Here is a 25889-nt window from a genome sequence, read left to right as displayed (position 1 = left end):
AATCACCTCCATTACTGACATTGATTGGTTAATTTAAAAGTACCAAACAAATCTAAAAAAATCCCAGCGCTGTCATCTGTGCAGGATTAAATAAAGTGTATACTAACAACACTACCTCATGGGGAGTCGAGAAACGGTATTGAGGGCTCGTGAGAGTAAGACAATTTAAGTGAGGTAGGGGTAATTTACCGTATATTAAAATGGGGCAGAGAAAGACAGAAGCACCCCTCCACCTTTCTGCTAAAATGGTTTGGCTGTGCAGAGGAGATGTTTGTGGTGAAAAACTTCAGACCCTGGTTGATCAGATTATACATTTATTTACAGACGTTCACTGGAGGGTTTTGGCTGTGCTTCACTCTGATCGAATATAAACAAAATAGAAACTCCTTTCAAAGTAGAACTACAACTAGTAGAACCAATCTACAGGTTGGTTTTCAGAATAAAGACTTTGCTCTTAGCTTTCCTGGACATCTGTTTTCCAAACTTTCTTTACTGTAGAGGGCTTAAAGTTGCAGATCCGTGATTAATATCCATGCTGTGTGTGTGTGAGTGCTAAAGAAAATCCTGTCAGCCTTACAGCTTGTTGCTCCTCTGATACACACTGTCCAACGCTTTCAGCTTTTGCACTTATGTCCAGCTGTTTCCATTTGGATCATGCAGACTGCAGTCAAGTCAGGGAAGCATCACAACATAAACACAATTGAAGAAATGCACGTTTGTTCAGGAGGACCTGGCTGCAGACAGCAACATGCCGAACAACGATCCGAACCGGGAAGTTCCCCATTCCGCTCTAAAAAAAGCCTTTTCTACATTTCTGAACGGTTTTGGTTAGGGTTAGGGTAATTTTTTTTTATCAGGTGCCATCTTGTCTGCAGCCATTTGTTTGTATTATGACAAAAAGCAGGAGCACTTTCAACTGCTGGGTAATTTTTTTGTTTTATTTTTATTACTTCAAAAGTTTGCATCTGAGTCCCGTATTGACTATTTGCTCCCAAAAACACGTATTTTGGGTCAATTCTTTCTTCGGTCACACATTTTTTTAAAGTCCAAAACCTTCCAGTAAACAAAAAATCTTCTTAAACTCATCAGATATGCGTACTTTGCTGCATGTGCAATATTTCCTACCATTCACTACTGACTATTCAATACTCCCAGTCATTCACCACCCACACACACATACTCATTGAACAGTGAGCAGGAACATCTGCAGACAGATGGGTGTGTGTTGCTCCGTAGCAGCTATCAGATACAGAGACACATTCATCCGGGGAGAGGAAGGATGTGTGAGAGGAGCAGAGCACAGAGAGAAAAAGCCAAGGAGATGGATCAAATGAAGTAGGAAGATAGAGTGTCTCTTTTTTCTCCTCTCAATAGAGAACACATTGTTTGGCCTGTATGCACGTGTGTATGTGTGTGTGTGTGTGTGCGTGCGTTGTTTGTGTCCCTCCCTTGAATCAGTCAGAACGAGCGACGCCTGTGAGTTTGCATACTGATGCTGTTAATTAATGGAGCTTTTCTAGACAGCTGCAAACGCCGCTCTGTCATTATGACAGTAATCCAATCATTTCACAGGCAAAATATTTGCAGTGTGAAGCAGGAGAATCAGCACATGTTCACACCGGAGGGTGTCTGTGTGTGTGTGTAGCCTTGCACCTTTTAGCCTCGCATAAAACTCAGAAAGTGGCATCTGCATCCCTGTTTTGATTTGCTGCGTTTTGAGGCACCGTGGATGAATGGATGGAGATGCGTGCCTTTGAGCCTTCTGATGGATTGGCTCTGACCCTGGAGCGAGTTTATAGAGTGAATAAAGCTGTTTGCTAGATTCAGCAGAAATTTGCATTGCATCAAAAGCAAGCATTGAAACTGTGTTTGCATGTAGCTGATGGGACACTGGACTGTGTTTGTGCGTCATGCAGGGAAAGGTGCACCTGGAGCTGCGTCTGAGTGAAGTTATCACTGACAGTGGAGTCATCAGCCATAAACTGGCAACTAGGTAAGACTGTGTTTTACTCATTCTTTTAATGAAAATCTTGTTTTTGGTGTTGTGTTCTTGTGGCATTTTTCTGACATATATAAAGAACATTAAGCTTCAATTTTTTGTATTATTTCAATATTCAAATTGTTGTGCATCAGGAAAACGTGCTGTTGTAAAAAAAATAGCTTATTTGGGAAGTAAAAAATACAAAATACCAAGCTCCCTACTTCCAGGAGAGGGGAAAGGGAGGTGGGGTTGCTGTACTCCAAGAGTCCCGCCTACAAAATGCAAATTTTGAATGATCTACTTCTGCTCTACAGAAACTATGTCCAAGAAAACAACACCGATTTTTTTTACATTTTGGCTAAAATAATCATAATTAGCTTCAAACAATTTTAAAATAGATCAAAATATAATTATAGTGGGTCCTTAAATCACTTTGTTTGAACATTTTCTTTTTTTGGTAGGTTTGCCAAATACACATTTAAAAGTAGGGATGACTGCACAGTTCTGCTGAGTTTCTGGTGCAATTCCTTTGCTCTGGTCTTGCAGGTTGAGCAAAAAGAGGAGAATAGACAAATTTTAAAAAGCCTAGTCAAATCACACAGTTGAAGTTGCTTTAAGTCCGGAAGTTTCCAGCAGTCTGCGTCATCCCACTTCTGTTTATCGTGATGTGTCATGCACAGGAGCATTCTCACAGTGCTAAATGTCATGCTGGCTTCAGCGCAGAACGCTTCATTACACCTCTGTGGTGCATGGCCTGTTACCTGGCAACAGCTTTTGACTGGCACCAAGACACATCCAGGTCTGAAGTTTGTGTTTGGAGTCCGCCTCGAAAACAGCCACCACGGCAGTTTAGTGAACACCGCACCCCACAACACGCAAAGTGTGGATGAAGAGCACGCTCTCACATGTGTGTGCGTGTTGGCTTCCCTCATGGGTAAAAATGCAGCAGTGAGCTCTGATGATGAGCCAGCATGGCTCTGTTCCCGGAGCACATTGTTGGTAAGGAGCTTAGAGCTTAGAGCAGGATGTCATGCAGGCAGAGTTCTCTAGAAAGACGCGCGTGTGTGAAATACATTCAACTCTGCACATCAGCAGAATCATTCACGTCACACAGGTTGAGATGAACGAGTGCTACAGACAAATCAAACTTTGCTTGTAATTGAAGAAAACTTATTTAAGGAGTTCTCTTTTTTTGCATGTTTAGAACTTTTATTTCCCAAAAAAAAAACATTTGTTACATATGTCATTGCTAAATACTTAAAAGAAACTTTATTTAAATCTATTATCTGACAGCTTCCATAGACGGTAAAGAGACTTGGTGGTGGAATGAGGAAGTACAGGAATGCGTCCAGAGGAAGAGGTTGGCTAAAAGGAAGTGGGATGTAGAAAGGACTGAGGAAGATAGACAGGAGTACAAGGAAGCGCAGCGTAGAGTGAAGAGAGAGGTGGCAAAGGCCAAACAGAAAGCTTACGATGAGCTATATGACAGGTTAGACACAAAGGAAGGAGAGAAGGACTTGTACAGGCTAGCCAGACAGAGAGACAGAGATGGGAAGGACGTGCAACAGATAAGGGTGATTAAGGACAGAGATGGAAAGGTGCTAACAACCCAGGAGAGTGTACAGAAAAGATGGAAGGAGTATTTTGAGGAGCTGATGAACGTGGAAAATGACAGGGAAAGAAGGGAGGAAGATGTGGTTGTTGTGGAGCAGGAAGTAGCAGAGATTGGAAAGGATGAGGTTAGGAAGGCTCTGAAAAGGATGAAGAGCGGAAAGGCCGTTGGTCCTGATGACCTACCTGTGGAGGTATGGAAGTGCTTAGGAGAGACAGCAGTGGAATTTCTAACGAGGTTGTTCAATAGGATTTTAGAGAGTGAGAAGATGCCTGAGGAATGGAGGAGAAGCGTTCTGGTTCCGATCTCTAAGAACAAGGGTGACACGCAGAACTGCAGCAACTATAGAGGAATAAAGTTGATGAGCCACACAATGAAGCTGTGGGAAAGAGTAGTGGAAGCCAGGCTTAGGAAGAAGGTGGAGATTTGTGAGCAGCAGTATGGTTTCATGCCCCGTAAGAGCACCACTGATGCCATTTTTGCTTTGAGAATGTTGATGGAAAAGTACAGAGAAGGTCAGAAGGAGCTGCATTGTGTGTTCGTAGATTTAGAGAAGGCGTATGACAGGGTGCCGAGGGAGGAGCTGTGGTACTGTATGAGGTCGTCTGGAGTGGCAGAGAAGTATGTCAGAGTAGTTCAGGACATGTATGAGAGAAGTATGACGGTGGTGAGATGTGCTGTAGGTCAGACAGAGGAGTTCAAGGTGGAGGTGGGACTACACCAAGGATCAGCTTTGAGTCCTTTTTTGTTTGCTATGCTGATGGACAGGCTGACAGACGAGGTAAGACAGGAATCTCCCTGGACAATGATGTTTGCGGATGACATTGTAATTTGCAGTGAGAGTAGAGAGCAGGTGGAGGAACAGCTAGAGAGGTGGAGGTTTGCTCTGGAAAGAAGAGGCATGAAGGTCAGTCGTAGTAAGACAGAATACATGTGTCTGAACGAGAGGGATCAAGGTAGAAGCGTTAGGTTACAGGGGGCTGATGTGAAGAAGGTGCAGGAGTTTAAGTACTTGGGGTCAACAGTTCAGTGTGATGGGGATTGTGGAAAAGAGGTGAAGAGGCGAGTGCAGGCAGGTTGGAGCGGTTGGAGGAAAGTGTCAGGAGTGTTGTGTGACAGAAGAGTGCCAGCAAGACTCAAAGGAAAGGTGTACAAGACAGTGGTGAGACCAGCTCTGCTCTATGGGTTAGAGACGGTAGCAGTGAGACAGAGACAAGAGGCTGAGATGGAGGTAGCGGAGATGAAGATGTTGAGGTTCTCCTTAGGAGTGACCAGGTTAGACAGGATAAGGAACGAGTACATCAGAGGGACGGCTCATGTTGCCTGTGTTAGCGACAAAGTCAGAGAAGCCAGACTGAGATGGTTTGGACATGTTCAGAGGAGGGATAGTGGATATATTGGTAGAAGGATGTTGGAGATGGAGCTGCCTGGCAGGAGGGCAAGAGGACGGCCAAAGAGGAGATACATGGATGTCTTAACAGAGGACATGAAGTTGGCTAATGTTAGGGTAGAAGATGTCCATGATAGAGTGAGGTGGAAAAGGATGATTCGCTGTGGCGACCCCTGATGGGAAAAGCCGAAAGAGAAAGATCTGACAGCTTCCATAGGTTGAAGCCCCACTTTTGAAGAACATTTATCGTCGTTGGTGTCAAACTTCTTATTGTGCAACTATTGACTGCTGAATCTGTGCATTATCTCAGAGTTCAATCCTTCATTGAAAGATTGTTTTTTTCTCAGCAAAGTCACTGGCTCAACTGCATAAAATGTTGTAAGAGGATTGACTTATAACAGCAGCAGCTGCAGGAATAACATTTTTTTCTAAGAAAAAGTAAAAAAAATAAATAATGTTCAATCAATTTTCAGCCCTTAAAAGTTCAACTAAATGACAAGACATGCCGTGTTTCCAGCTGCTGTTAAATTAAAATTTATTTGGTCTCCAATAGGTGAATTTTTCCTTAGGAGGATATTTAAAAATAAGTGTAAATTTCTCTAACATATCCGTACTAAAGCCTTTACGTATGACCTGTCAGAATTGTGTGTTGGCTTTATTTGCTCATGTACTGGCTGGACTGAAACATAGCAGATTGTTTTATTCCATGTTTGTGCATGTGGGATGTTTGAAAGACATTTTTTTATTCAGTGGAGTGAGAATTATATCCATTTATGTATAGTTTATACTTAATAAGCTATTTTAAATAATGAAATACTTTTATAAATAATGAAATACTTTTATAGACAAAGATTGGCCTTTTTTCTGCATTCAGTTTGGACATAGAGAGAGAGAAAGTAATTGCAATGCATATTTGTCCACATACAACGTTGTGAAAACTGTTTGCAGTGGTTTTCAGCTTGATCTCTCCCAGGGGTGCCTTTTGTGCACTGACTCTTTCCTGTAGCTAAATCACGAATGCTGATCTTAACTGAGTCATGTGGCGTTTCCAGCTCTTTGCATGTTTTCTATCTTTTTATGGCATCCCTAATGAGTCCTTGTTGTTCTCATTTAGTGAGCCGACCACTCCTGTTCAGTGTTCTCGCTTGGTGCCTAATGGCTGTTTGTTTGGTGGAGCCCCACAGCTTAAGATATTCATTTTCCTGACAAATAAATATCCTTTACTTGATTTATTTTCTTCTGCTCTTTAATTTCTTTAGAAAGATGATTGAAAAGTTGCTTTTTAAAAATCTCTTGGTTTGCTTCACTTTGTGCTGCCACTTGTAATCAGGTTATTTCCTGATTCAGCTTGTCGGTTCTCAGGAAATTTTTGTGAAATGGAACTTAGCTTTCTTACAAATACATGCTTTTCCTTTAGTCTAATGCAAGTTTTGGCATATTTCCCTCATAATAAAGAAAACTTCTTAAAAGCATTTTTATTGTCAATTGCAACAAGAAATTTGTTATGGATCTCGTTTATTTAAGTGAAAAATTAAAGTCATTAGGTTGGGAAAATCCTGTCTGGAATTGGCCCCTTTCAGCTAAAATGCCTTTTGGGTCTATTTTTATTTCAGATGTTCTTCTTGTGCATTTAAGTTGGGAAGGGTGGCACCAGCTTTGCACCTCACCCAGTGCGGTCTGAGGCTCTGCAAGTCTCAAGATGAGCATTGTATCCTCAGCCATCATTTTGATCTTCCAACTTCTAACCGCAAATGTCACTGACTCAGATGAGCTGTCTTTGATGGTGTCACACAGTGTTTTCATGAGTCAAAAAACATGTACAGTGTGCACTCTTAGTTTCCCCACATGCTTAGAGAATCAATGCAAAAGTTCTTTATATTTAGGTTGCTAATAAAATCTCTAAATGTGTCCACTTTGATGGCAAAACTCTAAAAGGCTGAAGGAAAAAAGAAGACTTGTCAAAATAAATCACTTTTTTAACTAATTTAATTTCTGCACAGATAATGGTACAAGCATCTTTAAATCATAAGAACTCCTTTTCAGAATTAAGTTAAGAGACTATAATTTCTTGGTAAATTATCCTATTTATCATTAATGAATTTCAGTTTTGAATACTTATCTTTGGCTTAAGTGTTACCTATACCAGCAGAAGAGTAACTTCAACAGTTTTATGCATCCAGAATCCAATAACAGATCTGGTTTGGGGATCTGATGTCAAAGCTACAACCTGTTGTGACCCACAGTTTGATGTCAACATTTAAAAACACATCTCTGCACAAAATACATTGGCGTGAAGCTGAGAAGAAAAAAAAACCTTGAGAAATGAGACCTTTTTAATGACATTTAGGAACGCAACACTGGATATGCATGTTTAATGACACCTATGGGCATCATGGACGCTCACAAACATCTGGCCCCAGCTCTCAATTCCGACAGAAAAGAAGAGGAGATTTATGGGAGGAAAAATCGTTTTGATTTTTATGTACATCAAGTTTTCAAAGGTTTGCTGAAATGTATTACCTTTTCATGCACTTTTAATTGCTAAATGTTTTGGTGCAATCATGCAAAAAAGCCAGCACCAGAACTCAGTGCCGTACGGACCACATCAAATATTCCTATCAGGACTTTTTCCACTATAGTTTTTCATATTGTTTTGTCTCCCAGGCGCAGGCTTGGATGTGACATCTGCGTCAGGAGTAATCAAATAAAAAGTTCCCTTTTTTATCAATCTAATAACGCGGCCATAAGGACAGCGACCCGTAGCCACGTGGCCATTATGTATTCAGGTTATGTGGGGTGGCAGAGAGGCGGTGATGTAATTCATATTTGAGTGAAATCCTTTTCGATGGGAAATGTGGGCGTAGAGGAACCTAACACGAGGACTGTCAGCTAAAACAAACACGTCTGCTCCACTGCCTCTGTGTGCATGTCAGAGCTCACAGCGGTCATGACAGGGGAGATGGGCTGGATTGTAGGCCAAGCAGGGGTTATATAAACCAGCTTACTGCACAGGAAGTGCTCCGGAATTAGCTATGCTTAACCCAGCCTGATCCTTGTTTCTTATTAGGGAAGTGTGTGTTTACGTGCGGACAGGACAGTGCTTGTGTGTCACTTTGGTCGTGGCTGGCAGAGGTGGGATTTGCTGTTTAATTCATTGTGCGGTGGGAGTGGTGCTGCGTCACTGTGACACACAGGAAGGGAGCCGTCCCGCTGTGAGCTCGGTTCGAGTCCTAAACCCCATTAAAGCATGATGTCATCCAGCAGCCGGTGCAGAGCAACAAACGCCAGCAGAACTCTGCTGCCACAGACAAAACTCCTGGAGGCTACTATTTCCACCCATTGTGGGGCACTAAATTACTGCAGAACACTCTATGGTTGCAAATTGTGTCATTTAGATCAAGGTGTTTTGGAATCTCTTTAGTCCAATCAGTGGAAGTGGTTCCATGCTTTGCTTTTTTTATGAGAAGTTCATATGAAAACTGGATGTTTTTTTAATGTACAGATTCTGAATGAATCCTGGTTACTGATGGTGCATGCGTAAAAGTGTGCAGCTCATGTAGATATGTTTGTTATGTTTAGATATGTTCCTCTAAGACAGAGGTCTGCAACCTTTAACATTTCGGGTCGATTCCTCATTGATCACAATCCAGTTGGAACCACAAAGTCTATCTTCCCTCTTTAGAAAAATAAAACACTGATTTGTATTTATGTTGATATTATTATTATTATTATTATATTATCATAAATAAACTGTTGTTGCTGTTTTTTTGTTTTTTGCATAAATAAGAAATAGACATAGCTTTTGTCAGATATTCATGTGAACTTCCTTTCAAAATAAAAGACATCCTGTACCATATATAGTATCATCTCATTGCAAAAAGTAGTAGGTAGTGCGATGTCAGCTGGGATTTAAATAAATAAATCAAAACATTTATTTTACCATTTGTGGTTCATCTCAGCCAGAAATGTATAAATCTAACAAACTAAAATTAAATCAGAATAAATCATGGGTAGTCATTGTTCTGTTCTTCAGTTGTTTGTGAATGAGTCGAATAAAGTTTGACTCATCTGTTTTGTTTTGCCTGATGAGCCATATAGTGCTGAAAAATGAGGTACTTTTAAAAATTCTTCAACCAGAGAGCCACAAAGGAAGGGTCAAAGAATGGCTCCAGAGCTTCAGGTTGCAGACCACTGCCCTAAGAGATCTTCATGGTCCACTATGGACCAGGTTCAGAATCTGAATGCACACTCAATATCCATATAAAAGCTCAAAGGGGACAGAGAGCCTCAGTAATAAACCCATAACTGTAAAATGATCTGTTCCTCTGATGTTCATACAGATGCTGTGTTGGTCTTCAGAGATAAAGCCTAAAAGACCCACTCAGATGAAAATTCTGATATAAAGAACATATAAAGAAAATTGCATTTCTGAGTTTGTCTTTATTCAAATTGTGGTGAATCACGAAAAGAACGCAGTGTGAAAAGGTCTAATTTGTGACTTAGAAAATACACTGAGGGGCCACACACTTCCTGGTTTGCTCCACTTTACGCAATGGGAGGGGAAGAGGGGTGGGATTTGCACTGTACTGCTCCCAATTCTAATGAAACACTCCCACTCTGCAGAAACTATGTGTAAGAAAATGACACAGGTTTATTGATTTTAGCTTAAAAAATTGAATAATCCTAATTACGAGATCACTGGGAACGATTTTACAATAGATCAAGAGATGATCAGAGTGGGTTTTTAAAAAGCTCAAAACAAATTTGGAAACTTTGGGGATATTTTTATTTGTATTTTGCTGTTGTTGTCTTTTAGGGAAGTGTTCTGCTGGAAACCAAATCAAAGAGTTAGTGGCTGCGCTGAAAGTGCATGGGGGCTGATGGAATTAGATTTTGTTATTTGTGCTTGTGACTCTCATTTATTAGTCACCTGACTCTTTAATGAGAAGACTTCCTGATTGGGGCAAAGAAAATAGATCTAGAAAGGGCTGTATTAATTTTTTTCCTTTGGAAATAAATACAGTGTAAAACCAATGCACTGCAACAACGAAATCTTAAAAGACTTTTTATTTCCTGTCTTGCAAGAAAAACAATCCTTTTAAAGAAAGATTTTCAATAGTAAAATAATCTTATTTTAAGAAAACATGTCTTTTTTTTTCTTAAATAACCATATTTCTACCCCATTGGTAGATTTTTGTATTTATTTTATTTTTAAAAATTTTCTTTCAAATTTTAAGAAACTCTGATTTATTGCCTGTTTTGCAGTGTAGGAAAGGCATTTTGAATCAAATTTTTTCTTAACCCTGGTGAATCAGAAATTAAAATAGAATTTATTATTGTGGCATTGATAACCAGATTTGTGCTTTCAAAGCACTGAGTCTTGCATGTGATGATGTATTTCTTTGTGCAGAGTGCTGGAGTGCCAAGGTCTTCCGATCATCAATGGTCAGTGTGATCCCTACGCAGCTGTCTCCTTACTCGGTCCTTCCAGGCGAGTTTCTCCACATCTTTTTCTGTCTGTTACATCTTGTAAAAAATTTGTTTGGGATTTTATTTTATTTTTTACTTTGCTGTTTTTTTAATACTTCAGGTCAGAAGCTAAGAAGACCAAAGTGAAGAGGAAAACTAACAATCCCCAGTTTGAGGAGGTTTTTTACTTTGAGGTACTTCACCATTGTCCAGCATGATCCGTCACTGTTTGTTGTTTATATTGCTATGACAACGTTTAACTATAATCATACTTTTTTAGTGTTGTCTGCCATAAAAAATTTTTTTTTTCTTTTCTAACCACTAAAACCCTAAAATTCTGTAGAAATCTTTAGAGGAAAAGTCCCTCTCAGGACACAAGGAGGACCACCATTTATGTGGTCAGCTTGGAAACTTACTGGTGTTTAATTCCAGCCATTAAATAGCTACACACTGGATTGTTTTTGGGGCTCCTCCTTTCAGGGCGGCCTCGTAAACCGTGTCGCTCTGTAGCTCTGAAGTGACATTTTTGTTCTGCTCCTCCCTCTGGCCTCCTCGCTGCCGCACCAACAGACAGCAGGACAAGAGTATGATTGATTCAGACAAACCAAACAGTCTGGCCCATTGATTTGGAAGTGACAAGAACCCGCTTATTTACTCCAAACCAGGACGTTAACCCCCTTCCCTCTCCCTGCACGTACCTAGTTCTTCTGTCCCCCTCAATCCTCTCTTTTTCATGAGTACACACAAATTCTGCAACTTGGTATCAAACATTGAGGCAAAACTACAATTCCAGGTATTTTGCAATGAAAAACTTGTTTCTGTTCAAATATCTAATGACGTGACCGCGTTTTGCAGGTTACGCGGCCATTAAGCTACACAAAGAGGCAGTTTGATGTTGAAGAGGAGGATGTTGACAAACTAGCGCTGAGGTAAGGCTGTTGGATTCCTGCTGCACAACATTATGTCGCCATTTATGCCTCCTTCCTGGTATAACTTTAACACATGATTGGTGGTCAGGGTGGATCTGTGGAACGCCAGCAATCTGAAGTTCGGGGACGAATTCCTGGGAGGCGTGCGCGTCCCTCTGCGGGTCCTGGGCCAAGCTGGTGTGCACGATGCCTGGTAGGAGCAATGGTTGATGGTTATTGATTGGCTTCCTGTTGTACTGATAACAGTTTTTCTGTTCCATTAAATTTAATGTAATTTATATTCAAAAGAATGATTAACCTCAAGCATTCAAAAGCATTTAAAAAATGCAAAACTACACATTTTTAAGTACTTTTTTGAAAGCACAAAGGTAACTGTAAAAATTAGCTTTCGTGAAGGGATTATTATCTGCAGATTATTGGTTGAATATGCTTTAACGGAAAAATCAAGTCTAAGGACAGACTTTATTTTGATGGATTTTTAATGGTGAACAGAGTTCGCTTCATGTTCTGGTTTAACTGAAGTGTTTGCTAATGCTTAGATTTCTTTTTAATGTATGTTTTCTGGGGATGGACCGCTACTGGCAGGTGATGAACTTTAAGTTCAAGTCCTTGTTGAAACCCTGGCACATATGACCTAATAACAGCAAAATAATGAGGCAGCTGTTGCTCAGCTGATCCCTTTTTAGCTTACTGTGTTTTTTGCAGATGCAACGCGCGCCTGTTTGAATTACTATAATGTTTAAAGGGAGAATTTATTTTCTGCCCGTACGACGCTTCATCTGTGGGAACAAACAGCAATGAACACTTGTAAACTGGACTGGACTCTGTCCTCATATCTCCATGCTCTATTAGCAGATCTAATGGGGCAAACACATTCAGATGCACTGGTGGTGATTACTGGCTGGGGAAGTTGTGGAGCAAGACAGAGTGGGAGGCGCCAGAACACTCCTGCAACACTCAATAGACTTTTGCCGTCTCACTGACATTTGATTTCTCTAAACCCTTTAATCGTAGAACAACTATAGTAACTATGGATTTCAGTTTGCAAAAATATTATGAAAATATACCAACATACTAGTGCAAATATGAAACTACTTTTAGGAAAAAGGATATTTACAAAAGAGTAGGTAAATGCAGTAAATCAGAGTAACTGCCCATCTGTGGTTTATGGATATGTTGGTACTGATCAGGGGAGGAGTTTGATTTAACAATGGAAGAGTTGAAAATAATGACTCAGCAAAGTTCAGTTGTAATATAATCTGATAGTCTGGGAAAAGTAAGTGGTTGGTTTTGGGAGTTAAAAATAACTTGCAGAATATCTGCTTTAGTTACAATCGTTTGTCAGGAAGTACAAAATAATTTGGTCCCTGTAGAGTGGATGTGGTTTGTAATTGCTGCAAATAGGATTACTTTATATGATCATTTTCTTAACAATTAAAGGGATTAGGCTGTTTTATTTGTCTGTATTTCTTCAACTATCAGTTTTTTTAATCTGAATCCATCAGTGTGGGATTCCTTTTTTCAGGTACTTTCTGCAGCCCCGGGAGAATGGCGGGAAGTCTGTAAAGGTGGAGGACCTGGGCTCTCTGCGCTTGAACATCGTTTACACCGAGGACCACGTCTTTCCCTCCGAACACTACAACCCCCTCAGAGACCTGCTGCTGGACTCTGCCAACGTGGAGGTTTGTGAAGGAGTTCCTCGGATGTTCAAACGCCAGTCCCACTGTTTTACTCCCTCTTGTCCCAACTCAGCCTGTGTCTGCGTCCACCGCTCATATCCTGGGGGAGGTGTGTCGGGAAAAACAGGAAGCCGCCATTCCGCTTGTCCGTCTCTTTCTCCACTATGGCAAAGTAGTGCCTTTTATCAGCGCCATCGCACACGCTGAAGTCAACCGCACACAGTGAGTGGCTGAGGACTTCAATTAGAGATGATGACATTGTTCCTATTTTTACTGCATAAAAAAATAAAACTTTTCCCTCTTATTTCAGGGATCCAAACACCATTTTCCGGGGAAATTCATTGACTTCCAAATGTATCGACGAAACCATGAAGCTGGCAGGGATGCACTATCTACAAGTCACACTTAAGCCAATCGTAGATGAGGTATGGAAGCGGTTCCCTAACACTCCGTACAGCGTGCACATGTTTTATCCTGTTTGTAACCCTTGTTCCTGCCTGAGGGTTCAGCTGCACATTGACTTATTGTGGTTCAATACCTTATCATAGATCTGCACCGAACACAAACCCTGTGAAATCGATCCTGTCAAGCTCAAAGAGTCAGAGAACTTGGAGACGAACAGGGTAAGAAGCAGGGGCACTTCTCTGTGCGTTCTCCACGTAGTCCACAGCGTGTGACGCCTCCAATCTCCCTCCCCTCCTCAGGAGAACCTCCGCCAGTACGTGGACCGGATCTTCAATGTCATCACCACCTCTGGGGTCCGCTGTCCCACCGTCATGTGTGACATCTTCTTCTCCTTAAGAGAGTCCGCCGCCACTCGTTTCCAAGGTAACCCGCTTCCTGAAAAGCTTACCGGGCACAGCTGGTAACAGGCAAAAGCAAATGAGGAAACAGTGAAGAGCAGGATGTGTGAAAGGGCTGAGGACGCTCTCTTTTTTATACACTGGATTTACTGAAAGGCTTTTTGTCCTCTGTGGGCTGTGTCAAACTCTAAACAACTGAAGCCTCCCATTTACCCCTTATGGTCATCTGTGGAACAATGAAGGTCATTTCTTGTATCAGGGTGCCTCCTGCTGGTTACAGGAAGAAATACTTCCTGTACAGTAAAAAAAAACATTTTTTACTGTATCCCTTGTGCTAGCCTATGACCCCACCCTTACATTGATGTGTTCTCCCTACCATGATAAAGGTGGTAAGATTTCATGTAATCCATGGACACCAGTGAAGATCACAAATTATTGGAAAAAAAAGGTTCAGCGCACTGTCTAGTGGGGTCCAGATGACCCAACTCCCAATGTTAAAGTGCCTAGGATAGCACAAAGGGTATTAAAGCCTCAATGAGTTTTAAATCTCCAAAATGTCATACAAAAAAATGTTTCACTTCTGAGATTTTTTTTAAAATCTAATTAGAAGTTTTTAAAACTGCACTGTGGCATATACATTGCCAAATAAGGCAACAGAGATAAAGAATGAATTGTATTCCCTCCAGTGTGGCTCCACTGGTGTGTGAATGTGTATGAATGATACCGGTGATGGTCAGAGGGGCCGTAGGCGCGAAATGGCAGCCACGCCTCTGTCAGTCTACCATCACCAAGCATGAATGAGGAGTGAATGAATAATGGACACAATGTAAGCGCTTTGAGTGTCTTGAAAAGCGCAGATAAATCCAATCCATTATTATTATTATTATTTTATTTTACTTTCTAGTTGACCAAGACGTCCGATACACAGCAGTCAGCAGTTTCATCTTCCTCCGCTTCTTCGCCCCAGCTATTCTCTCCCCTAACCTGTTCCACCTGCGCCCCCACCATCCAGTGAGTCTGATGTTCAACACATGCACCATACTCAAAACATGCACATGTAGTTACATTCTATATGGTTTAAAAAAAATAAGCCAAAATTTGCACTGCATGTTTTATGAAAAATGTATCATTTTTGATCATGTGTCTTTTATCAGGGATAAGTCAAGACTTAAATTCAGTCTACAAAAAGACTTCCTTTAAAGACCCACTCTGAAAAAAAAATTTTGTTTTGGGTATTTTTAATACGTTCTTTTGGCATTTTTCGGGTGATGAAGGACATATTTAAAGAAAATGTAGCTTAAAATCACATTTCTGACTATTAAAAACATCTACTTGCAGACGACTTGATCCACGTACATCTTTGTTTTCCTCATCGGAGCTGGTATCTGGCTCAAAACTGTACGGCAGGACAGCTCTGATATTGCTCCCCATTTTTGTTGCACCGCTAATGTTAGGTTGGGGTTGTGAAGGGCTGTAAGCTAAAGGGAGAGTGCATAAACAGAGCATCTCAGTAATGAGTAAGGGGAAAGGGTTGCTCCGAACCAACAGATGACTTATTTAGAGATGAATTTTTAAGGAACTACTGTTCTTCTGCAGAAACTAAAGTTTTTTTTTTATTTTGGCTAAAAACAGCATTATTATAATTAGAACACCAATAGGAATGCTTTTAAAATAGATCAAAAGATGATCAGAGTGGTATTTTAACATGATCTCACTGTTACACTATGTAAATAGACTTATTTAAATATAGCTATAGTTTAAATTTATACAAGGTACCATGTGTCATATAATATCATTCTGTTGCAGCATAAGCTACTTGAATTAAGAGTTTATTATTTTAAGCTAAAATGGAAAGTTTTGTTTTATAACAAAAATTGCATAGGTGTGCAACAAATGTTTTTAGTGAATTTTTTTTTTTAGTTTTTTTAGTGCTGTAGTTTCGACTCAGTACTGAATTACAAGATGATCGCATTTAGGATGTTTTGGATTGAGCATGAAATATATGTAAAAACATGCATATGCATTTACCTACATGTACGTGCAGATATGTATTTTTTGCATATTTTCATTTGAAGAGAATCTAGACTGTGTTGTGCAGCAGGAGATAAGAATAGTGTACTAGATTATGCTTTTAACCATCTTTTTCTCTGTGTATTTGTATGCTTTCCTGAAGAATTGCAGAGCACAATGCTGCAAAACACTTCAAACAATTAATCTTAAGCTTCACCAAGTAAAGACTTTGCCCTATATATCCAAATGACCACACTTTATTTATTTTTTTCAGTTTTCAAAGCCTTATAGCCAGAATAGAGGGATGAAAGATGCATGTTGTTGCAGAACCTCAGGCTGCAGACCCCTGCTTTAACCAGTATAGTGGACGACTGATGGTCGACCTGTCTCCTCGTGTTTACAGGATCCTGCTACCTCCCGAACCCTCACCCTCATCTCAAAGACGATCCAGACGCTGGGAAGTCTTGCCAAATCTAAATCTGTGAGTGTTGTAGCTCAATGCTTTTTCTCCTCTCCAAACTAATCATTTGTCTTTGGTACAGTGTTCTATTCATCCACAACATATTGATGTATTTTGTTTTTCTTGTAATCTCTCCAAGGCCAACTTCAAAGAGTCCTACATGGCTTCCTTTTATGACTACTTCAATGAGCAAAAATATGCAGACGCTGTAAAGAATGTGAGTGTTTAGTTTTCCTCTAACCCAATGAATCGGATTCCTGCCTGTCAGATGTGTCACCATACTTGGCCTTTAATAACATATAAATGTGTTACAAACATTTGCATTATACTTTTCCCTGACTAACTCCTGGGTGGGGATCTTTGCAGTTCCTGGACCTGATTTCCACTTCTGGCAAATGGGATCAGAAGAGCATTGAAACGCCAATCATGCTCAAAGAGGGGTAAGGAACCAGCATCCCAACAACCCTTCATTAGTAGAAAGAACTAAGCAAAAATCATGTCTTTGTGGTTTTTGGTCCATTCGATTCTAACTTGTTTAAGTTATTTCAGCGTCTGTTGTAGTGGAGGACGTTATCATTTGCATTATTTATGTACAGAAAGGGTTGACTTGGACAACTCTGATACTTAAAGGTAGGTACAGTGGGAATTTGCACCTCAGCACGTGGAGATGGGTGTGCTCTTCTAAAAGCTGTCACTTAACCAGCCAAGTCTGCAGTCCATTTCTGCATCTATGAATACCAGTTTTACTCAGAACAGGATTTAACCCTTTAGCTCCCTTGGTTGACTACCAAAACTCTTCAACCGTTTATGCACCTAATTTCAGCGGATTCTGTCGCAGAGAAAAGCAGTGCTGTTATAAAACACTGTAGGTCAGTAATATGTTCCATATCGGGGCAAAGCCGATAATTAAAGCAGCTTTTCTCTGCGTCAGAATCAGTTAATTCACATTAATTGCATAAACAGTTGAAGAGTTTGTCAAAGAGCGTGTTATTTAGGTGTCGTCTGGGACATCCCCATTGTTAATATGTGTCAACCATACTCAGGGTGAGGAATTACCAGCAAGGGAGGAGTGGAGTCCCTTCCTCTTTGCATCTGGAGGGTCTTCTTACTGCTTTCCTTTGAGTTTTTTTTTTTAATGAGTAAAATCCTTTCTGTTTATGGAGAAACTGTGTCCCTCTGTCAGCAACGTCATTCTGGATGAACCCAAAAAGTGTCCGAGAGGGGACTGTTGCACACAGATTTTCATTCAACTCTGCACCAAAAAGGAGCCCAACTTTAGCTTTTATAGTTGTGCCGGTGACCTTGAAAAATGCGGCCGTTAGTGCGATGGGGTCACAATCCACGCTGTAAGGAGAAGCTTCCATAAGAAGCTAGCTTCACTCATCAACCTCCCCACCCTCTTTTGTTTCTGCTACCGGGCATAGGAGTTTAAAGGTCACTATAAAGAGGGTTGATGCTAAGGGGTCTAAAGGCACGAAGGGCAGGTAAGAGCTTCTCCATATAAAAGTATACAAACCCCACCCCCCTCTGTGATCACCCTCCCGTGTTTTTACGTTGACCACCCCATTCCCACCTTGGAAAGCCAAACGTCATCCACCACTGTAGACGCCGCTGCACTTTACTTTAGACTCTACTCTCACCTTTAAAGAAAAAAGTGCTGCTACATCCTTGGATGATTAGGTCTGTCAATGTGTTACCGTATTCTTACTGTGTGAAGTAAAGTGTTAGCTTCAAGCCTGCTTACCTAGAAAGAGTTACCGTTGCTAATGGCCTGTTTTGTTACTCACCTTGCGAGACACGCAAACGCAGGAGTTGATTCCTCTACGAGTATTCCTGAGCCGCCCCCATCCTGACTCTGTATACACTTTATAGTCATGAAATGTGAAACCGGAGCTCTGTGGCGATGGTGAAAAGACAAAAATGTACCTATGGGAGAGTTTTGGTGCTTACAAAACAGGGGCCAAATGCATAAAACTTTGAAGTAATAACTAAGAACATCACTTTATGCTTTATTTTTGCAATGCACACAAATTATGCTTTCTTATTTGTAATTCTCTCTTGTTGAGACACCTTAAGGTTTGTGTGCAGAACAGATTTTTTTTAAATGAGGCCTTCTCAGTCATTTACATATTATAATCCCACTCTAATCATCTATTAATCGATTTTAGCGGTCTTTTAATTATGATTATGCTGTTTTCAGGCAAAATGGGGAAAAATTGTGCCGTTTTCTTGGACATTGTTTCTGCAGTAGTTCATTAACTCCGTAGACCAGAGCAACCCTGACCTCTTTCTCCTCCCTGTTGCTGAGAGCTCTCTGTTTACACACTCTCCCACTCTCCCTCACGAACCCCTAACATAACATTACCGGTAAAACAAAAGTTGTGCAATATATTGGAGCTCTTCCACTGTACAGAGAAAGAAAACAAAGACGTACATGGATCTATTTGTCTATAAGGGTATGCCTTAGAATGGAGCAGAGCAGAGAGCTTGTAGTCTGCCAGACGTATTTTCTACGTCACAAGTGCAATCTTTTTCAAACATTTTCTGGTCTGCTCCTGATTCAAATTCAAATTTTTTTTTTATTATATAGCACCTTTCATGTACAAAACAGCTCAAGGTGCTGTACATAAAAATAAAAAAAGAATGCAGAAAGAAAAACAACTGTTTTTATTTACTGCGATAGATAAATGTGAAACCAGTCTGGCACCTTTTTTCTCTCTCCCTTCTTTTGCGCTTTCACTGTATCATATCGGCCTGAAGCATCTCCAAAACTATTTAAAAAGACCCATGTGGGTCAGATTGTGACGAGATATAAAGAACTTAAAATATTTTGTATGCATCAGTCCTATATGCATTTGGCCGCCTGCCATTTGTGTTCATGTTATCACCCTAAATCTCTAAAACAAAGGACATCCTGCTGTTTACTCTTCCTTCAAAGACCCTACCAGTGGTTTTACATGTTTACATGAGCCGTGTTTACATTATACTTTTGCCTAACTATGTCTATAACATTAAAATGTTCTCATTGGCCAATTAAAATGGCTTTTGCACAGCTACTTATCTTCTATTCTGAAGCACTCAGATAATAAAAGGTATTTGATCAGTTCAACAAGATAAACATAAGCAAGATAGCAAGAAGTTTGCCAAATAGTAGGACTCAAATATAAAGCTTTGCGGGTTTTTTTTAAATGATCAGTCAAAAATTAATTCTGGAAAAACTGATTTATGGACAAAAATGAAATTCAGGGTTATGCTTTCTTCAACAATCTGTTATTTACTTATAAAACTTCACATTCATTGTTTGTTGTGACGCTAAAAAAGTCACCTTAATAATTGAATGTGACAAAAATGTAAACAAAAATGGAAAATCACTGGTATGTTTGCGCTTTTTCCTCACCTGATTTATTTTTTTCTCTCATAAACTGATGAGTCTATGAGTGCTGTACTGACACCTACAGTTACAGCAGTGGTTGCTGTATGCTAGCATGTGTATGGACTGATAAACCAAAGATATTCATAGCATAGGGCTCTTTTCAAGGATATTTTGTATGCTTAACTTATGTAGTGCTTCCCTACATTCACGCTCTGCACTCTTTGAGCACTGCAGATAGACATAAGGGAGCCGGATGAGGGAAAGTTCAGTCCCACATTTACAGTTTTTTATGGAAACAAGTTTGTGCTTCCTGTTTCGTCGTAGGTTTATGATTAAGCGAGCTCAAGGAAGGAAACGGTTTGGAATGAAAAACTTCAAGAAGAGATGGTTCCGCCTCACCAATCATGAGTTCACCTACCACAAAACCAAAGGTGAGGGAGGTGTGCAGCGTTAATGGATCAGCTAACGGGTATCTCTGATGATGTTGTATTTTCTCAATGTATGTGTTGAACAATAAGAATATGTTTGGAAAAAAGAAGAAAATTGGTAAACCTTTACGCAGTTTAGCTTTCTTTGCATCTGCAAACTTGAACTGTTCTTGCAGTGACAAAAAAAGAGAAGGGTTTGCAGTTTGATCTCATTTTTTCTGTTGCTTACATGATGCACAAAAAAGCTAGAAAACATCCTAAAAAGCATTTTACTTAAATTGGTTTACAAAAGCAAAATATTTCATATCACAAAAATTGTTTCAGTCCAACCCGTCCAATTTACTAAGTTATTAAGTGAGCTATAACAACAAATCTCTTTTTTTTGTCCAAGGCATGCATTTGATCAGTAATAATTAAACTACAACCCTATATATTGATGTTGCTAGTGTCATACTTTACTCTCAATCTAGTTATAATTTTAAAGAATTCTCCAGATGTACTTGTTTTCTGCTCCTTACCTGTAATACCTGTCACATCCAGGTGAGGGAGCTCTCTGCAGCATTCCTATAGAAAACATCCTGGCTGTGGAGCGGCTGGAAGAGGAGTCTTTCAAAATGAAAAACGTGAGTACCTTCTGGGCCAGAAGATCTCCCAAAAGCATGCACATGTCTCTCTGACTTGTCGTTTTCTTCTCCGTGCTCCAGATGTTCCAGGTCATCCAGCCAGAGCGAGCTCTCTACATCCAGGCCAACAACTGCGTGGAGGCCCGCGACTGGATCGACATCCTGACCAAAGTGAGCCAATGCAACCGCAAACGTCTGAGCACTTACCATCCCTCAGCCTACCTCAACGGCCACTGGCTCTGCTGTAAGCACTCAGCAGACACGGCTCCTGGGTGTACGCCGTGCACTGGGTACAAGGAAATCTTTCACATCCATTAAGCAATGCATTTCTCTTCTTTATGTCCACTCTTCTCATCCTTATACATCCATATACATCTGTTTCCAGGGGTCTCCCGGCAAATATCCAGCTAGACGTTGATGGAGACAGAGAAACGGAGAGAATTTATTCCCTCTTTAGCACATATATGACCAAGCTGATCAAGATGCAAGGTGAGACACAGATAACAGCTTTTCTGCTTTCTAAATGCGCCTGAACTCATTCTAAAGCTTTTGCCTTTTGTTCCATCCTCCTCCTCATCGCTGCTTGATGTCTGCTGCAGAGGCTTGTGGCAGTAAGTCGGTATATGACGGGCCAGAGCAGGAAGAGTACTCCAGCTTTGTCATAGATGACCCTCAGGAGACCTATAAGACCCTGAAGCAGATCATTTCAGCCGTGCAGACCTTGGAGCAACAGCACACCAAGTACAAACGGGACAAGTTCAAGAAGACAAAGATAGGCAGCCAGTATGTTTGGATTTCCTTTTGTTTATTGCAGAATATTAGATTGTTAAAGTCTCACCCCAACTATTCTTTAATCTACCGTAAAAGGGTTCCCAGTGGTCTTTTAATTATGATGATGCCGTCTTTAGGCAAAATCAAAAAACCTGTGTTATTTTCTATGACATAGGTTCTGCAGAGCAGCAGTAGTTGATTGTAAATTCACCTCTGAGTTGTGAGAGGGACTGTTGGCATGCAGTTCCTCTGCTCTCTTTCTCCTCCTTGCTGCTCGGAGCTGAGCAGGGAGCATTGTATCTTCTACGACTCAAATAAGCTCCTTTTCAAACTGCATTTTGTTTCGTCTACTTCTGATTCACTGAAATTGAATTAAAAAAATACTCAATTAGGAAGCTTAGTTTTCTTTATATATGTCCTCCATCATCAGAAAATGCCACAAGAACATGTCAAAACACCAAAAACACGATTTTTGTGTTTATAGGTAGTGAAAAGTTCTCCTTTTCTGCCAACAGGTGGTAGACTTGTACTCTTTTCTGCTTCATTCGCTCCATCTTCAACACTTGTTTCTTCTTTTTTTTCCAGGGAACATCCTATTGGAGACAAGAGTTTTCAGTGCTATGTTCACCAGCAGGCTGAAAACTCCACCTACTCTATCTAACACTGGCTCAATATGTTTTATTTTTGCTCCAAATTTTGCCAGAAGCAGCATACTTTTCCAAACTCTGGGGAAGTGCACCCAAACAGACCCAGGATTCTAGTGTCGACTTTTAATCTTTCTATTTTTTTTTCTAAAGAAAATGAGATTGTGTCCATGCCAAAAAACTCTGAAAGATAACTCTGACTCTGTTGGGGGTGGCAGCAAGTGACTCCTGATTAGCCGAATCGCTCAGCTTCAGCTGCCAAATTTGAACGGACGAATCTCCATCACATCAAGCCTGGAGAAAAATCTCCAGGTGAGAGGGGGAAACATGGAGGACCAGCTTTGAGAAGGGGAAAGATAAAGATACAGCACAAGCTCATCTGTGATGTGATGAGAGATCAAATTTTTTCACTGGACAGTTCGGACAGTGACCAACATGCACTTTAAATGCCTCTGGATTCATGGAAGAACAAACTTTGCTGCAGACTTTCAGAAAGCTTTTTTTTTGCCTGGTTATTTTTTTTTTATATATTGTTGAAATGATCTGTTGTATTTGTTACATAACTGACCAAACTTCAGAGAACAGGAAGGAATCATTTTTTTTCCACTTTTCAGGTTTCTTTTTAGGCTTTGCCCTGAGCCGATTGACCAAGCAACACAAGAAAGGGATCACTGGGCCCAAACTAAAAGAAGGCATGATGGGAATTGCACATCTCCCAATGCACATATTGTCTTTTAAAGCCTTGTCATCATCATGCTGAGCCTCATTGTCTTTAAGGGACAATAAGTTTCTTCTTGGCCTATTTAAATGTTTGGATGAGTTTGTGGATTCGTAGTTGAGGCCTCAGTTAAAACCAGCTTCTGGGAATAGAAGGAGAAAGGAAGACCTCAAAACCGGTTTCGTTTCCAAAACAGACAGCCAGGGTAGGGTTAAAATCCTTATGGTACGATCAATCTTGTGTACCAAAATTAACCCCTTGATACCAGAATTTATTTCCAAATAGGAAAAAAACTCTGTTTTTTTGGTTGTTGTTTTTTGCTTTCAGGTAGATGCTAAATTAAGGTAATTATGGAGCGGGAGCGGTTTGGTGCATATTTGCATCAATAGGCATCAAGACATTAAAAAGAAAATTGTTCGTAACAGAAAAGAAACAGCCCTAAGAATACGTCAAATTCAGCCACAATATGTGAAAATATATACAGATTTTTGGTCTTGTTCTTTGGACATGAGAAAGGCGCTTTTTTAAATAGTACCACAACGTGATGCAATGCAGAACTGAAGATTTTATGGCAGCAGAGTTGAACAGAAGAAGAAACCCATGCAGGAGTTTCCAAAACTAGCTTTCGGCCTGTTTTTGTTGCACTCAACTTCTGTAAATGTCGTTCCATAATGTCCTAACTTTATTGACACCCATCCAAACATTCTCAGTGCATACTTTGTCCAGTTTGTGGTCAAAGATGGAAACATTTTATTGGATAGGATACAGGGTACACCACACAGACTAAGGAAGCACCAGTTAGCGCAGCGTGACTGCTGCAAAATAGAAGAATTGTGCCGTTTCAGTGAATATGTTGAGTCTTCAGTGAAAGAACCCAGCAGGGACTTCCACCAGGAACCTTTTGCTCCATGCATTTAACATTAATTAAAATGTTCACATTGATTTTCTGGTAAAACCTATTACACCTAAAGCAAAAAAGTTCACATTCCCCCCGCCTCCTCGCCGCTCTGCTTCAGCTCTGCAGCTGCTCTCGTCTAAGAGAAAGTTTCATCCTCTGGGGGGTGTTTTCGTAAATTTTCTAAAGGTATTTTTGCTGAGAAACACTGACAGCTGGAGCAGAACTCTGATCTTACATCTCCAAGTCATCAGGCCAAAAAAATCCCTTGCAGCTCAGGCTCATGTTACAGGTACACGTTAGAAGCAAAAATCAAAGGTTCTGCTGTCGTGAAGCTAATAATACAGCAAAAAGCAAATTATAAAAGTTATTTTTTCAACATTTTGATTAATTCTCTAACGTTTTTGCAAAACTTTGAGAAGTCTGCATCCTTAGGAAAAATTTGTTGTAGGTACAGGATGCTAATTGATTGCATTGCTCCATTCTATCCAAAGGCAGGCGCTCTATCTGACTAACTTTTGCCAAACCATTGATTGCATGTGAAGTATAGATGTACTTAGCGTGCCAGTGGACCAGTCTGCAAGCTACATGTGAATTTTGTGTTCTCCATAAGTATATTTGTGTTTTAGCCTCATGGGGCAATCCCTAGAAAGCAGGATCCCAACCAGTGCCAGTCATCACTTTTTTAGGATCTATTTAAGGAAAAACAAACAAAAAAAGTCATCGTTAAGAATTTTTTATATATATATAATTAAGCTCATGTCTAAACTGTTTCAAAAACAGTTGACCAATAGTTTTAGAAATGTGTTTTTTCTGTGTCAAATGGGTTGAACAATTCAGGTGATTTTCAACAGTTTTGACTCATTTTTTCTCTATATTTGTCACACATATCTTGAGATGAATGGCTGAGGAGAGTGCATGTTGTGTTTGAAAGTGTGATTGAGCCAACCCAAGAAGTTACAGGTTCTGTCCCACGGGCCAATTGCCACTTGTTAATACCACCACTGCCTGGTTTTTATGGTAAAACAATGTTTCTCCTTTGTGATCTGATTCCACGCCCTCTTTTCAGTTTTGATGTCCAGTCAACACAATGATGAAAGTGTTAATTTTTTTCTCCTAAAGTGTCTTCAGTGTGTGTTTTTGGCAGTTACTAACTCTCCTCAGGTGTGTGAAGCTCATATTTATTGTCATGTTCTGGTTTTAAAAAAACTTTCACGATTATCTTCTAATCTCTGAGTTTTTGCCGTGACATCAGTTCCAGTAAATGCTCCATCGTTTTTCTTTCTTTTCTCGACACCCACAATTTCGGGAAAGAGTTATGCAATACAGATGATATGCAATAATGTCCCAGTTTAAACATTTCACTCCTGCAGACTTTTTTCCAGACAAACCAGTCATATAAAGGGAGAACAGTGTATTTTGTACAAATATTTTAAAAGTATTAAAATAAGTGTGTTAAATGTGTATATAAAAACAGCTGAATGAAAGAGTGAAAGAGTGATGTTTTTTGCCCTGAGAAACTAAATGAAACTGACATTAATGCAAATGTGTGGTCTGTTTTTTTAAGCTCATGATGAAAGTTGTTCATGAAGGAGTTCCACAGGATATGAATGAAAAATTATGTTGAGCTCAAGCTTGATTCATTATTTTTAAAAAGGCCATCAAAATGTAGTTTTGTAGAATGTAAAATATAAAATATTTATTGACTTTAAAACTATATTTAAATTTAAATCTAAGGATTTTGCCCTGTAGGTCACAATATTGAAGTACTGTTTATGAGACTGCTGTGACAATAACTGCCTGTCAGTATTTGTGTCGACACTTTATCAGTTTAGTCTCACTGTTCTATTCATTGATGTTTTTGCTGCAGGATCACAGTCTTAACCATCTGTCAGAGCTTTTAATAAGGCCACAAAATTTCTTCTTTATTTTTTTAGTTTTATTTTTTATCAGCAGGGTTTACTTTTTCTTTCCAGCACCCAATTTCATAAGCCAAACTGAACTTTTATTAGTCTTCTCAAAGTAAATTTGTTTAAATTGAGTAATCTAGCTTTAACGATAGACTATATATTTTTTCAGTGAAGGGATCAGATCTGCATGGGGG

At 40.0% G+C, this 25889-nt stretch overlaps 1 protein-coding gene across 2 annotated transcripts in view; it reads left to right on the top strand.

Moving 5' to 3' along the window:
• The window catches only part of rasa3 (RAS p21 protein activator 3), a 48592-nt gene extending 23267 nt beyond the window's left edge, over positions 1-25325 (top strand). The window contains exons 5-25 of one of the 2 annotated variants that reach the window (XM_023953392.1): positions 1917-1993; positions 10394-10474; positions 10574-10646; positions 11308-11381; positions 11470-11574; positions 12907-13063; positions 13134-13282; positions 13371-13485; positions 13609-13683; positions 13765-13888; positions 14768-14874; positions 16277-16354; positions 16473-16550; positions 16700-16773; positions 17758-17817; positions 20031-20137; positions 20675-20757; positions 20839-21047; positions 21143-21246; positions 21357-21540; positions 22114-25325. In XM_023953392.1, the coding sequence (XP_023809160.1) occupies positions 1917-1993; positions 10394-10474; positions 10574-10646; positions 11308-11381; positions 11470-11574; positions 12907-13063; positions 13134-13282; positions 13371-13485; positions 13609-13683; positions 13765-13888; positions 14768-14874; positions 16277-16354; positions 16473-16550; positions 16700-16773; positions 17758-17817; positions 20031-20137; positions 20675-20757; positions 20839-21047; positions 21143-21246; positions 21357-21540; positions 22114-22189 (2190 nt within the window). In that variant the 3' untranslated portion in view covers positions 22190-25325. The remainder of the gene's footprint in view (positions 1-1916; positions 1994-10393; positions 10475-10573; positions 10647-11307; positions 11382-11469; positions 11575-12906; positions 13064-13133; positions 13283-13370; positions 13486-13608; positions 13684-13764; positions 13889-14767; positions 14875-16276; positions 16355-16472; positions 16551-16699; positions 16774-17757; positions 17818-20030; positions 20138-20674; positions 20758-20838; positions 21048-21142; positions 21247-21356; positions 21541-22113) is intronic. The other variant, XM_011490324.3, reaches the window with a different exon arrangement.
• The last annotated feature ends 564 nt before the right edge of the window (positions 25326-25889 follow it).

This window comes from Oryzias latipes, chromosome 3, assembly GCF_002234675.1.
Source record: "Oryzias latipes chromosome 3, ASM223467v1".
NCBI classification, from domain to species: Eukaryota; Metazoa; Chordata; class Actinopteri; order Beloniformes; family Adrianichthyidae; genus Oryzias; species Oryzias latipes.
This window is presented reverse-complemented; position numbering and strand designations above follow the sequence as displayed.